The 13,633-nt window shown below is 47.4% G+C and overlaps 1 protein-coding gene across 5 annotated transcripts in view; it reads right to left on the minus strand.

Moving 5' to 3' along the window:
- Positions 1 to 9,345: 9,345 nt before the first annotated feature.
- Positions 9,346 to 13,633, minus strand: part of SUSD2 (sushi domain containing 2) — an 86,425-nt gene continuing 82,137 nt past the window's right edge. For all 5 annotated transcript variants that reach the window (XM_074972294.1, XM_074972296.1, XM_074972295.1 and 2 more), the window contains 2 exons: positions 10,323 to 10,458; positions 9,346 to 9,954 (listed from right to left, as the gene is read on the minus strand). In XM_074972294.1, the coding sequence (XP_074828395.1) occupies positions 10,362 to 10,458 (97 nt within the window). In that variant the 3' untranslated portion in view covers positions 9,346 to 9,954; positions 10,323 to 10,361. The remainder of the gene's footprint in view (positions 9,955 to 10,322; positions 10,459 to 13,633) is intronic.

Genomic DNA, 13,633 nt, shown 5'->3' on the forward strand with positions numbered 1-13,633 from the left:
GGGCTGCTGGTCAGCGCAGTTGCAGAGCCGCAGCCTGACCCGGTGCTTTGGGCGGCGCGGCTTTAGCGCCGCCAGCCACCGGTGCTCCAGGCAGCGCGGTAAGGGGGCAGGGAGCAGGGGGGGTTGGATAGAGGGCAGAAGAGTTCGGGGAGTGGTCAGGGGCCGGGGGTGTGGGTAGGGGTCGGGTCGGTCAGAGGGCGGGGAACAGGGGGGTTGAATGGGGGCAGGAGTCCCAGGGGGCAGTCAGGAAGGGGGGGGGGGTTGGATGGGGCAGCGAGGGGCAATCAGGGGCAGGGGTTCCGGGGGCGGTCAGGGGGCAGGGAGAAGGGGTGGTTGGATGGGGCAGGGGTCCCGGGGAGCAAGTCAGGAATGAGAGGGGGGGTTGGATGGTGCGGCAGGGGGCAGTCAGTGGTGGGGGGTCCGGGGGTTGTCGGGGGACAGGGAGCGGTGGTGGATGGGGTAGGAGTCCTGGGGGGGCCGTCAGGGGTCAGGGGATTGGATGGGGTGAGAAGTATGTGTGTGTGGGGTTAATATATATCTTTGGAGCATTATACATTCAACTAAAGAGTAAGTCAGTTCTAAACTTGATCTTCTGGACCCTATTGCACCATGGAACCATTTCCCCTTTTGATTCCCCGACCACGCTTATTTCAATATGTGAAATACTTATTGCACTTATGGAAATTTAACTTGAGTAAGGACTAAGTAAATACTTTAGTCCTGAAATATTGTGTTCAGTTTGGGGCACCACATTATTATCTTGAGGTCCCTTCCAGCTCTCAATTTCTATAATTATCAGAGAGATGCAGACAAATTGCAGGGGATTCAGATCAGGCAAACAGAAATGATCAGCGTGCTGGAAGAACTGACTCATGCAGAAATATTAAAAGGATTTTATCTGTATTGGGTGGCTAAGAGATGACTTTGGGGGATATCCATTATTCTATTTTAGGTATTTCTCAAGTGCCCATCACAGAAGTATCTAAGGATTGATTATAGCATTCTACAACTATTGGTAATATACACCAATAATAAAGAATACGCCTCATGGTTTGGAGCTGCAGCAGCACGCAAACAATATGAGGAGAGATTACCTTTGATGATTAGCCCCTAATACCCCAAAGGTGCTTCAAAGCTACAGGGATGCAGAACAATGGCAATAGGTTTCCCCCATGCTGGTCTTAGGGTGACCAGATGTCCCGATTTTATAGGGACAGTCCTGATTTTTGGGTCTTTTTCTTATATAAGCTCTTATTACCCCCCCACCTCCTGTCCCGATTTTTCACGTTTGCTGTCTGGTCACCCTAGCTGGCCTCCTAACGTTGCCTGGAGTACGGTTAATCTTTTAAAACTATGGGAAACACTACATGAATTAAGTTGGCAAATGATACTGAACTGGGAGGATTTCTAAATACTAATTAGGATGGAGAAATAATACAAGGGAGTGAGAAACATGGGCAAAAAATAACAAGGAGATTGAATTTATAATAATACAGCTAAGAGATCTAGGTAAAAATAATTCATTTCTGAATTATAGAAATGCAAGACAATAATTCAGAAAGAGACTTACGGGTGACAGCCAGCAGCAAATTGTTTATGGGTTTGCAATGTGACATAGCTTTCTTTGACAGGGTAACAAGCCTTGTGGATAGGAGAGAAGCGGTAGACGTGGTATATCTTGACTTTAGGAAGGCTTTTGATACTGTCTCACATGACTTTCTCATAAACAAACTAGGGAAATGCAACTTAGATGGAGTTACTATAAAGGTGGGTGCATAACTGGCTGGAAAACCATTCCCAGAGAGTAATCATCAGTGGTTTACATTCAAGCAGGAAGGGCATATCAAGTGGAGTCCCACAAGGATCAGTTCTGGGTCTGGTTCTGTTCAGTATCTTCATCAATGATTTGATAAAGGCATAGACAGTACACTTATACAGTTTGTGGATCATACTGAGCTGGGAGGGGTTGCAAGTGCTTTGGAGGATAGGATTAAAATTCAAAATTATCTGGACAAACTAGAGAAATGGCCTGAAGTAAACTGGATGAAATTCAATAAGGACAAATGCAAAGTATTCCACTTATGAAGGAACAATCAGTTGCATACATACCAAATGGGAAATGACTGCCTAGGAAGGAGTACTGCAGAAAGGAATCTGGGGGTCATAGTGGATCACAAGTTAAATAGGAATCAACAGTGTAACACTTTTTTTTTTTTTTTTTTTTGGCAACAAAGCAAACAGCATTCTGGGATGTATTAGCAGGAATACTGCAAGCAAGACACAAGAAAAACTGGTTACCTATCTCTCGTAACTGTTGTTCTTTGAGATGTGTCGAACATGTTCATTCCTACTTAGGTGTGCGAGCACCCTGAGCACAGCTATCAGAGATTTTCACCCTAGTGGTATCAGTCAGCTTGGCTCTGGCATCTCTGGTGTCATGCGCTCATAGCATTGGTATAAGGGGCCCTGGCAAGACTCTACTCCTCAGTTCCTTCTTACCAACCACTCTGAGAGTGGGGCTGGTGGGTGGGTTTTGGAACGGACGTGTGCAACACATCTCGAAGAACAACAGTTATGAGAGGTAGGTAACCATTTTTTCTTCTTCTTCGAGCGCTTGCACATGTCCATTCCAACTTAGGTGACTTGCAAGCAGTACTAGCAGAGGTGGGCTCAGAGTTCAAGGACAAGCCGCCTGTAGAACCACTTGGCCAAAGTGGGCGTCGTCTCTGGCCTTTTGTGTGATAGCATAGTGTGAAGTGAACATGTGCATTGATGACCAGGTTGCTGCTCTACATATGTCCTGGATTGGAACCTGAGCTAAGAAGGGGGTTTGGGCCCTTGTATAGTGGGCAGTCACTCTTGGCGGAGGGGGAATGCCCGTGAGGTCGTAGCATGCTTGTATGCAAGAAGTGATCCAGGACGAAATCATCTGGGCAGAGATGGGAAGCCCTTTCATTCTGTCCTCTATTGCTACAAAGACCTGTGGTGACCTATGGAAGAGTCTGGTCATTTCAGTATAAAAAGCCAGAGCCTGCCTGATGTCCATGGAATGTAGGAGCATCTCCTCCCTAGTTTCGTGAGGCTTAGGGTAAAAGACTGGCCGAAAGATTGGTTGTTTGTAGTGGAATTGGGACACAACCTTCGGAAGGAATTTAGGGTGTGGCCGCAGCTGTATCTCATCCTTAAAGAAAACTGTATAGGGTGGCTCTGCCATAAGGGCTCAGAGTTTTGAGACCCTTCTGGCTGAAGTAATTGCCACCAGAAAGGCTGTTTTCCATGCAAGATGTAGGAAAGAGAACATTGCCATGAGTTCAAACGGTGATCCTGTCAGTTTTGAGAGGACGAGGTTCAAATCCCATTGGGGGAGCAGTTCCCCCACTTGATGGAAATGCCCTCTCAGGACCTTTGAGGAAGCAAACTACCATTTCATGTGAGAACAATGATCTATTCTCAATCTTCGGGTGGAATACTGAAATGACCGCCAGGTGGACCTTAATGGAGGAAAGGGCTAAGCCCTGTTTCTTCAAAGACAGGAGGTAGTCCAAAATGAGTTGAATCGAAGAATGCATCGGCGGAACCCCATGACCAGATGGAAAAACTTTTCCACTTTGCACAGTAAGTGGACCTTGTGGAAGCCTTCCTTCTGCCCAGGAGAATTTTCTGGACCTGCTCCGAACAAGCTTGCTCATCAGGATTCAGCCACAAAGATACCATGCTGTCAGTTGAAGAGAGCTGAGGTTCAGATGGAGCAACCGACTGTGGTCCTGCGAGATCAGGGCTGGGTACATAGGCAGCTCAATCAGGGTCTCATGAGAGAAATGAATGAGTGAGGTGTACCAATATTGCCTGAGCCACGCTGGAGCTATCAGAATGACCCGAGCTCAGTCCTGCTCAATCTTTTGTCAGCACCTTGTGCACCAGTGGAATGGGCAAAAAGGCATAGAGCAGGTGATGCGATCAGTTCAGCAGAAACATGCCTGTCATCGAGCCTGGACTGTGGCCCCTCAGAGACCAAATCTGCTGGCACTTTCTGTTGGAACATGTGGCAAAGAGATCTAGGTGGGGAAAGCCCACATGCGGAAGATGCTCAGTGCGACATCTCGACATAGGACCACTCATTGTGAGTGCAGAAGGATCTGATGAGGCGGTCTGCAAACTGATTCAGCACCCCCAGTAGAAATGGAGTCTCAATTGTAATACAACATGTGATGCAGAACTCCCATAGGCAAACTGCTTCCCAACACAGAGGGGAAGAATGGGCTCCACCCTGTCTGTGGATATAATACATGGCTGACCTATTGTCCGTGAGGACTGATACGGTCGTGTTCGCAATATGACGCAGAAACTCTTGGCATATGAGACTGACTGCTCTGAGCTCTCTGACATTGATGTGGAGAGCTAGCTCCACTGTGGACCAATGCCCTTGAGTCTTGAGCACCCCGAAAAGGGCTCTCTTACCCAGCACTGAAGTGTCGGAGACCAGGTGCACAGATGGTTGAGATTTTGTGAAGGGAATCCCTTCACAGACCACCTTATGGTCTAGCCACCATGATAGGGAGCTGAGGATGTGTGAGGGCAGCGTAACCACCCTGTGTAGGGGGTACCTGGAGGGAGGGTGGCTAGCAGGCCTTGGAGAGGTCTGAGTCTCAGCCTCGCGTGATGCACCACATACGTGCATGATGTGGCCGAGAAGACTCAAGCAGGTCAGTCGTGATGAGATGGGCCTGCATGTAGTGGACTAGCTCTGAGATTGCTCAGAAGGGATCCTCTGGGAAGAGGGCCTTTGCCAGCTGGGAGTCGAGGACTGCCCTGATGAACTCTATTATCTGAGTGGGGACTAGTGTCGAATTCTGCATGTGATAAGAAGGCCCAACTACTGGAAGGTTGTTTGGATGATGGCAATGTCCAACTTCACTTGCTCTTGAGATTTGCCCTGGATTAGCCAGTTGTCATCGAGGTACAAGAATACATGGACTCCTCCTCTTTTTAGAAAGGCTGCTACCACCCACATACATTTGGAGAAGACTCTCAGGGTCACCGAAAGGCCAAATAGCAGCGCTACAAATTGGTAATGGCCCTGGTTCACCATGAATCTCAAATATTTTCTGTAGCCATGGAAAATTGATATATGAAAATGTGTCCTTTAAGTCGAGGGCAGCATACCAATCCCCTGGATCCAGAGACAGGATAATGGAACCCAAGGAGACCATGCGGAACCTCAGCTTTTTGAGAAATCGGTTGAAGCGGCAAAGGTCTAGGATGGGCCTGAGACCCCCCTTGGCCTTGGGTATCAGAAAATAACAGGAGTAGAACCCTCTTCCCTTTAGAGGTGGTGGAACGTCTTCCACAGCCCCCAGACTGAGAAGGGACTGAACTTCCTGCTATAGCAGAAGCTTGTGAGAAGGGTTCCTGAAGAGGGATGGGGAAGGGGGCTGGGGTGGAGGTGACCTCCACTGTGTTTAAGACCCAGTGGTTGGAAGTGACCCTTTTCCAGGCCTCGAGGAAATGGAAAAGATGGTTGGAAAAAATAGGGGTAACTGGATCGTGAGAGAGTGGGATTCATATGCTGGCCTCGAAAAACCCATCAAAATGAGTGCTTTGAGGTACCCAGATGACAAGGGGCTGGTTGAGAGGGCTGCACTGAGGAGCAGGAAGGTGGATGTGGCCTGCACCCAGAGTCTCTATTCCTTCTTCTCCTCTGGTTGTATCTCTGGTGAGGATAGAAGCAGCCAAACTGATAAGGCCTATATGGTCTCCTGGGCTGAGACTGGGATTGCAAACCCAGGGACTTCAGAGTTGCTTTGGTGTCCTTAACATTGTGGAGCCTAGCATCGGTTTGTTAAAAAAAAAAAAAAAAAAAAAAAAAAGCGAGGGCCCCTTGATTGGCAGGTCTTGCACTGCTTGCTGGACTTCTTGTGGAAACCCTGATGCTTGCAGCCATGAGCTCCTGCGCATAGTGACTGATGTGGGCTGCCTGTAAGCTGGCTCTGGGAATGGTCTTGCTTTCTTCCACCAGGCCTGAGAACTCCTGCTGGTTCTCCTGCGGAAGTTTGTCCTTCAACTTGCGCATAGCGACCCAGCAGGCATTGCTGGGTTGCTATGACTATAACATGTGGGAAGGGATGACTAAGTTTGAGTCCTCCTGTAGCATAGGCCTTCCTTCCCAGAAGGTCCATCTTTTTAGGCTCCTTTGGCTTTGGCGTTGACTCCGTGTTGCCTTGACAGTCCTTCTTGTTAGCAGCTGCTATCATGAAAGACCCAGGCATGGGGTGGGAAAATAGAAACTCCCATTCCTTGGCTGGCACAAAGTATATTCTCTCAGTTCTCTTGACCGTGGGAGGGATGGATGCTAGGTTTTGCCAGAGGGTCTTTATTGGGCCTATAATGGAGTTGTGCAAGGGGAGAGCGACCCTTGCCGGGGCTGCGGCCATCAGAATGTCCAGGAAGCCAACAGACGGTTCCCTAACAACCTCCGCCTGGAGAACCAAATTAGATGCCACCTGCTTAAGTAAGTCCTGGTAGACTCTCAGGTGATCCTGGGGAGGAGAAGACCCTTTAAGCATTAATTCGTCCTCCAGTGAGGACGAGGAGGAGGGATGAACTGTACTAGTGTCCAAGGGAATCTCCTCCTGGCCAGTGTGCACTTGCTGGCCAGTACCAGTACTGGCATCTGCCTCGGTACTGGGACGTGTTGGGGATTGGGTGCTGGGACCGGTACTGGGACCGGGTCCAGCGTTGACCCTGGAGCTCGGCTCAGGGAGTATCTCGGTGCATCCCCAGCATTGCTTTCCATCTCTGACCACGCTGAATAGGAGCATCTCGAGCTGGTACTTTGACCTGGGGGAAACCCCCATGGGTTCCAAAAGGGCCATTGGAATGATGCTGGGACTCATGGACCAGGCGCCTTGAGGCATCATGGCTGCTGGGACTCCCGACGTCAGAGATGGGTGTGGGGAGTGGCGACGGTGCTGGTGCCTTGAGATGTCGGACCCCAAATCTGATCCTGAAGATGAGGGAGAGCTGGATGACTGAGGTGACTATGGTGGTGACGATCCACCCAGCGCCAGGGTCCGGTGCCACGGGGATATCTCTGGTGAGGTAATAAACTGAGTCTTTCCCTAGAGGCCAGTCTTGAGATTGGCCTGAAAGTAGTGGGTTTGGCGGCGCAGGTGGTGCTGCTTCAGGCGACTTAGCGGGGCTCGGTACTGGCAGAGTCATCAAGTCTTTAGTAGAAGCATACACCTCCTGGGTTGATGGTACCACAAAGTCATCCATCTAGTGCCGGGCGAGGGGTAGCACCTCACCTCTGGGCATTTATGGCTCTGGTGGTAATGCCGGAGGCTGCCGTGGTGCCAGCGAGGGAGAGCGGCTCTGCATGGGTCTCTCTCTATCCCTATCTGTCCGTTTGTCCATTCTTGGTGCCAGGGAACTCGTCTTCTCCTGATATCCTATGTGCCTCTTCTTTGGCACCGGTGAGGAAGAGCGGTGCTGTGAGCTCTTAGAGGCGGGTGGTGGGCTCCGGACAGATGTGGACGTATTCGGTGCCAAGTCAGATCTCAACTCCGAGGCAGGCCTCAGTGCTGCCTCCATGAGGAGGACTTTTAGTCTTTCTGTCCGATCCTTTGGCATTCACAGTTTAAAATCACGGCAGATCTCGCAGCGATCTTTCCTGTGCCCCTCACCCAAACACTTAAGAAAACTCAAGTACAGGTCACTGGTTGGCATAGGCTTTGCACAGGAAGAGCACTGCTTAAACCACGGTGACTGAGGTATGCCACAGTACCGGGGAGAGACGGACTCACTCTCCAGACACAGAGAGAAGTCCTAGCTACTACTCTAAACTATCTACACTTAACACACTATAATAACTAATAAAACTATTTACAGAATTCTCAATTAGGAAACCACTAACACACTTTGCCAAGGCAAAGGTGGGGAAGCTCCAACAGCTGCCACGGGTGATAAGAAGGAACTGAGGAGTAGAGGCTCGGTGGGGCCCCTTATACCAGCACTATGAGCGTGCAACACTTCCAGTGGCTTGAGGGTGTCTTCATTACCCAGCCCTTCAGCCACACTTCCTTTCCTCTGGCTCCCTTTTCCTTTCCCCAGCCTGATCGGAGTGAGCTCTTTTACAGTATCAGAGGGGCCTTAATTAGAGTCAGGTGTTCACATTAGCTTAATGGTCTTACCTGACTCTTTGCAGGCCAATTGGAGTCATGTGTCCATCCTAGCCTGGAGCAGCCCCCGCTCTGGTCAGTCAGGGAACAGAAAACTGCTTATCCAGTGGCCAGTATATCTGCCTTCTACTACTCTGCTGTACCCAACTGGCCTGGGTCTATCACAATACATATATATATATATATACACATACACACACACACACAATTTTGGGCTGTATTTGTAAAGGCATGAGTGTATCTTTTAAAGAGACATCCATTCTCAATTTAAAGACTTAAAGTGATGGGGAATCAGCCACACCTCTAGGTCAACTGTTCATTGCCACATATTTCTAGTCTGAATTTGTCAAGCTTCATTTTCCGGCCACTGGATCGTCTTACCCCTTTGTCGGCTAGTTATTAAATAAGACCAGACTGCACACCTAGCCATAGTGGACTTTTCCAGCTAGAATTTGTCCCACTTTTTTTGTTGTGATTGATTTCATAATACATATGAAAAATGAATTAATAGATTAAACTATAACTTAGTCTACAGTAAACTATAAACAGTCTGTCTTATTTCACTGGGGCTCCGTTCCCATTATGGTATAAACTGTGTTCCAGCTCAGCTAGCTCACCTCTACACAGTCTCCTTTCTGTCTGTAGCAACCCTGGCTTTCTACCCAATATATGAGGCAAAGATTTTTCTGATTGGAAACTGCAAAGGTTAATGATTATGTCTGATTTATTGAAAGGAATTGCATTGGACAGAATGGACTCTGCACGCTGAGAGGGACTTGTGCAGAGGCACCTGGAGGCTTTTCTTTGAAAAAAAAAAATCTATACATGATAGTAATTCAGAAATCACTTTCTAATGAAGATAAGAAGACATACTGGGACACAATTAAATGTCAATGCAAAGTGGAGTCCTTAACTAATCACAAACATTATCTATTGCAATTATACAAGACAGAAATTACAATTAAAGGTATTGATTAAGAATCCAGGGAGAAAATGTTCTTGTCGTCATCTTTCAATGTGAGGGGTGAGAGTAGGGTGTCCCATTTCAGTTACAAATACACTGGTGGGGTGGTTCATATGCAAGTGTGCCACAGGAAGGAAAGTCTAAGACAAAGAATTACAATCCTTTTTAAGGAGATCAGTGCTTCATTTCATGTACCATTTAGGGATTATACAAATTGGGACCAGCAAAAGCATCCTGGATAGCCATATTAAGAACTGTAATCCTTTCTAGCTGAATGTTCTTATATAGGCAAATCTTCCTTTGCCTTCAGTGAAAGTTTGCAGATATAAAAGAGCTGTACAAGCACAACAGGGGCAAACAGTATTTGAATCCATCCATATATGTCTCCCATCAACATACTATCTGATCATCTAATTGTTGGAAGAAGCACTGGCATTAGGGGAGAGTAAAGAGCCATGGATTTATGCCTTTAAAACGAAACAGCAGTGACATTATTTTTAAGAATTGAATCTTAAGTGAAGGGAAAGCAACATACTGCTTCACCTAGATGAGAAAGGGAAACCCAAGACATGAAAGGCTATTTCAGGTTGGACTACTTTTTCATGTTACAATCTTACTATAAAAAGAGCTTGTGGTTGAAGTTAAAATGATCAAGGAGACAGGGAGGGATATTATTGTCCGTACAGCATGGTGGCTTGGCTGAGGGTCAGTCTGTAAGGGGAGAGGTCTGCCTGAGGGGGCTGCTTCTCTGGTACAATGTGTGAAAACAGGCAGCAAGGACTGCTCTCATTTCTCTCCTATTCCAGTAACAGCCTAAAAGAAGAAGAAAAAAGAAGAATGCATGTGAAAGTTCCCAAATACTAGAAGTTAAACAAGTTTAAGAAAGCAAAGTAACTTTCCGAGAAGGTCCAAGAACAGAACGGCTCTAGCTTTCTTAACCTCATGTTTCTACTTAGAGAAAGATGACTGAAATAGGAAGCCAAACCACAAATTGAGGCCGATGCCTAGAAGCATTATTCCTTGCACCTGACATACAAAAGGCCAAATCTGCACCACTTATTCCTCTCTCTGGCATCTCAGCCAAGATGTAAATGAAGGCAGAAACTGACCATTAGAATATAGCATAAATCTTCCATGGCAAAAGTTATATTCTAGGTTGGTGTAGAGAAAGCTATGCTTACTGCAGACAGTTGTCTTGCTGTGCTTCGGTTGTACTCTGATTACAAACTTCCTATTCTCTGAAGTTGCACTAATTCTTGTTCTGATGTAGCTGAAACCCCAGGATTTTGGTTGAGTTTTTGATTCCAATTATTTTGTCTGGAAAAAAGACAAAATAGCAGATGAAACTAATGTTGGAGGCAAGTGTTAAAGAGCCATCAAAAAAAAAAAAAGTTAAGCACCTTGGCAACAGAACTGAATTAGATGGAAATGTAACATTCTGTATCAATTTTAGAAGAACTCCTGATGGTGTTTAATTTCAATGCATAGCCCACTGAAGGATAGTCATTCATCCCCGTTACGCATTACCAATACTAGAGCTGCGCAAATAATTCACAATAAATAACCTATTCAGGAAATGTAGCTCCCTCTCCATTTGCAAGGAAACTAGATTCTTTATGAATTTGTTTGTTATTTGCAATTGTTCAGATTTTATGAAAAAGACTTTTCAGTGTATGACAACTTTTTGCATTGAAATTTGTGATTCATCATTTGCTTAGAACTGTGGCATTGGTCTGCAGGTCACATGGTGTTATTTCTGTTCCCTGACTGGATAATCTAAGGCTATTGCTACACTACAAATTACTTCAGTATAATTTACGTCTCTCAGGGGTGTAAACAACCCACATTCCTGAGCAACATAAGTTATACCAACCAAAGTGCCAGTGTGGACAGCACTATGTTGACTGGAGAGCTTCTCCTGCCTCTCATGGAGGCAGGAGCTATTAAGACGACAGGAGAGCTCTTTCCCATCAGCTTAGAGCACCTTCACCAGAAGCCTCAGTGGCACAACTGCATTAGTGCAGCTGCACCGCTGTAGTGTAGACATAGCCTAAGTTTTAGAAAGCAGAGGAGTGCATGAAAAATTGCTGAGACTTTGATTCTCTCTGGGAGAGTATAGATTGGGAGATGAGCACCTTATCGGTCAGTGGAGAGAGAGCGTGCACGTGAGCGAGCAGGAGATTAAACAGATTTAGGGAATATTGGGACCATTTAAATATTTTTTTGTTTAAATAAAATCTGAGTCCCTTCCTGTTAAGGGAAAGATATAAAACAGAATTACTGGTTGTCTCAGTTTTGCTAATTCTTGTGATTTTATTGAGAGTTTTATAGATTCATAGATTGAGGCCAGAAGGGACCAATATGATCATGTAGTCTGACTTCCTGTAGAACACGGGCCAGAGAATTTCCCTGAATTACAGTAACTCCTTGCTTAACATTGTAGTTATGTTCCTGAAAAATACTACTTTAAGCTAAACGATGTTAAGTGTATCCAATTTCCCCAAAAGAATTAATATAAATGGGGGGGGGGGGTTAGGTTCCAGGGAAATTGTTTTTGCCAGACAAAAGACTATATTTTTATATACCTGCGTGTGTGTCTCTGTGTGTGCATATATATATCTATTGTGTCAGAGCTCTGACCTTGTCCCTGTGGGTCCCACGCTTCCAGGTGGTTCATGCTAGCCTCAGAGGCTCACTGCGACCCTCCATGTAGCTCTTCTCTCTCTAGGGCCAGGGCTACAGTCTTCTGAGCCCTTTTCATCATAAGCCAGCAAGGAGGTTGGTGAGAGAACTCCCACAGTCTCTGTTGTCCCTACGGGCTTGTTCCAGAACAGTTTAGCCTCCTGTCCTGAGAGGGGCCTGTCTTCCCCTCCCAGGAGGTGTTTCTGTAGTGGCGGGTTGGGGGGAACCCGGGCCCACCCTCTACTCTGGGTTCCAGCCCAGGGACCCTAATGGCAGCAGCTGTTGGCAGCTGACCTTTCACTGCCAGAGTTGCTACATTTCCCTGGGCCACTTCCCCACAGCTCTCCTGCTTCTCTCTTAATGCCTTCTTCACCCTTACCTTAGGGCTCCCTTTCCAGTGGCCTGAGGGTGTCTTCACTACCCACTCCTTCAGACACACTTCCTCTCCTCTGGCTCCCTGGCTCTCTTCAGCCTGACTGGAGTGAGCCCTTTTATACTATCAGAGGGGCCTTAATTAGAGTCAGGTGTTCACATTAGCTTAACAGCCTCACTTGACTCTTTGCAGGTTAATTGGAGTCATGTCAATGTCTCCAATGTCAAGAATGACCTTGAGCGGATCACTGCGGACTATGTGGCTCTGGGAAGAAGGATAAAGGAGTTTGAGGCGCAAGTGGTGTTCTCGTCCATCCTCCCCGTGGAAGGAAAAGGCCAGGGCAGGGACCGTCAAATCGTGGAAGTCAACGAATGGCTACGCAGGTGGTGTCGGAGAGAAGGCTTTGGATTCTTTGACCATGGGATGGTGTTCCATGAAGGAGGAGTGCTGGGCAGAGACGGGCTCCATCTTACGAAGAGAGGGAAGAGCATCTTTGCGAGCAGGCTGGCTAACCTAGTGAGGAGGGCTTTAAACTAGGTTCACCGGGGGAAGGAGACCAAAGCCCTGAGGTAAGTGGGAAAACGGGATACCGGGAGGAAGCACAGGCAGGAACGTCTGTGAGGGGAGGGCTCCTGCCTCATACTGAGAATGAGGGGCGATCAGCAGGTTCTCTCAAGTGCTTATATACGAATGCACAAAGCCTTGGAAACAAGCAGGGAGAACTGGAGGTCCTGGTGATGTCAGGGAATTATGACGTGATTGGAATAACAGAGACTTGGTGGGATAACTCACATGACTGGAGTACTGTCATGGATGGTTATAAACTGTTCAGGAAGGACAGGCAGGGCAGAAAAGGTGGGGGAGTAGCACTGTATGTAAGGGAGCAGTATGACTGCTCAGAGCTCCGGTACGAAACTGCAGAAAAACCTGAGTGTCTCTGGATTAAGTTTAGAAGTGTGAGCAACAAGAGTGATGTAGTGGTGGGAGTCTGCTATAGACCACCGGATCAGGGGGATGAGGTGGATGAGGCTTTCTTCCGGCAACTCGCAGAAGCTACTAGATCGCACGCCCTGGTTCTCATGGGTGACTTTAATTTTCCTGATATTTGCTGGGAGAGCAATATAGCGGTGCATAGACAATCCAGGAAGTTTTTGGATAGCGTAGGGGACAATTTCCTGGTGCAAGTGCTAGACGAGCCAACTAGGGGGGAGCTTTTCTTGACCTGCTGCTCACAAACAGGGAAGAATTAGTGGGGGAAGCAAAAGTGGATGGGAATCTGGGAGGCAGTGACCATGAGATGGTCGATCCTGACACAGGGAAGAAAGGTAAGCAGCAGGATACGGACCCTGGACTTCAGGAAAGCAGACTTTGACTCCCTCAGGGAGCGGATGGGTAAGATCCCCTGGGGGACTAACATGAAGGGGAAAGGAGTCCAGG

Source organism: Natator depressus, chromosome 15, assembly GCF_965152275.1.
Source record: "Natator depressus isolate rNatDep1 chromosome 15, rNatDep2.hap1, whole genome shotgun sequence".
NCBI classification, from domain to species: Eukaryota; Metazoa; Chordata; order Testudines; family Cheloniidae; genus Natator; species Natator depressus.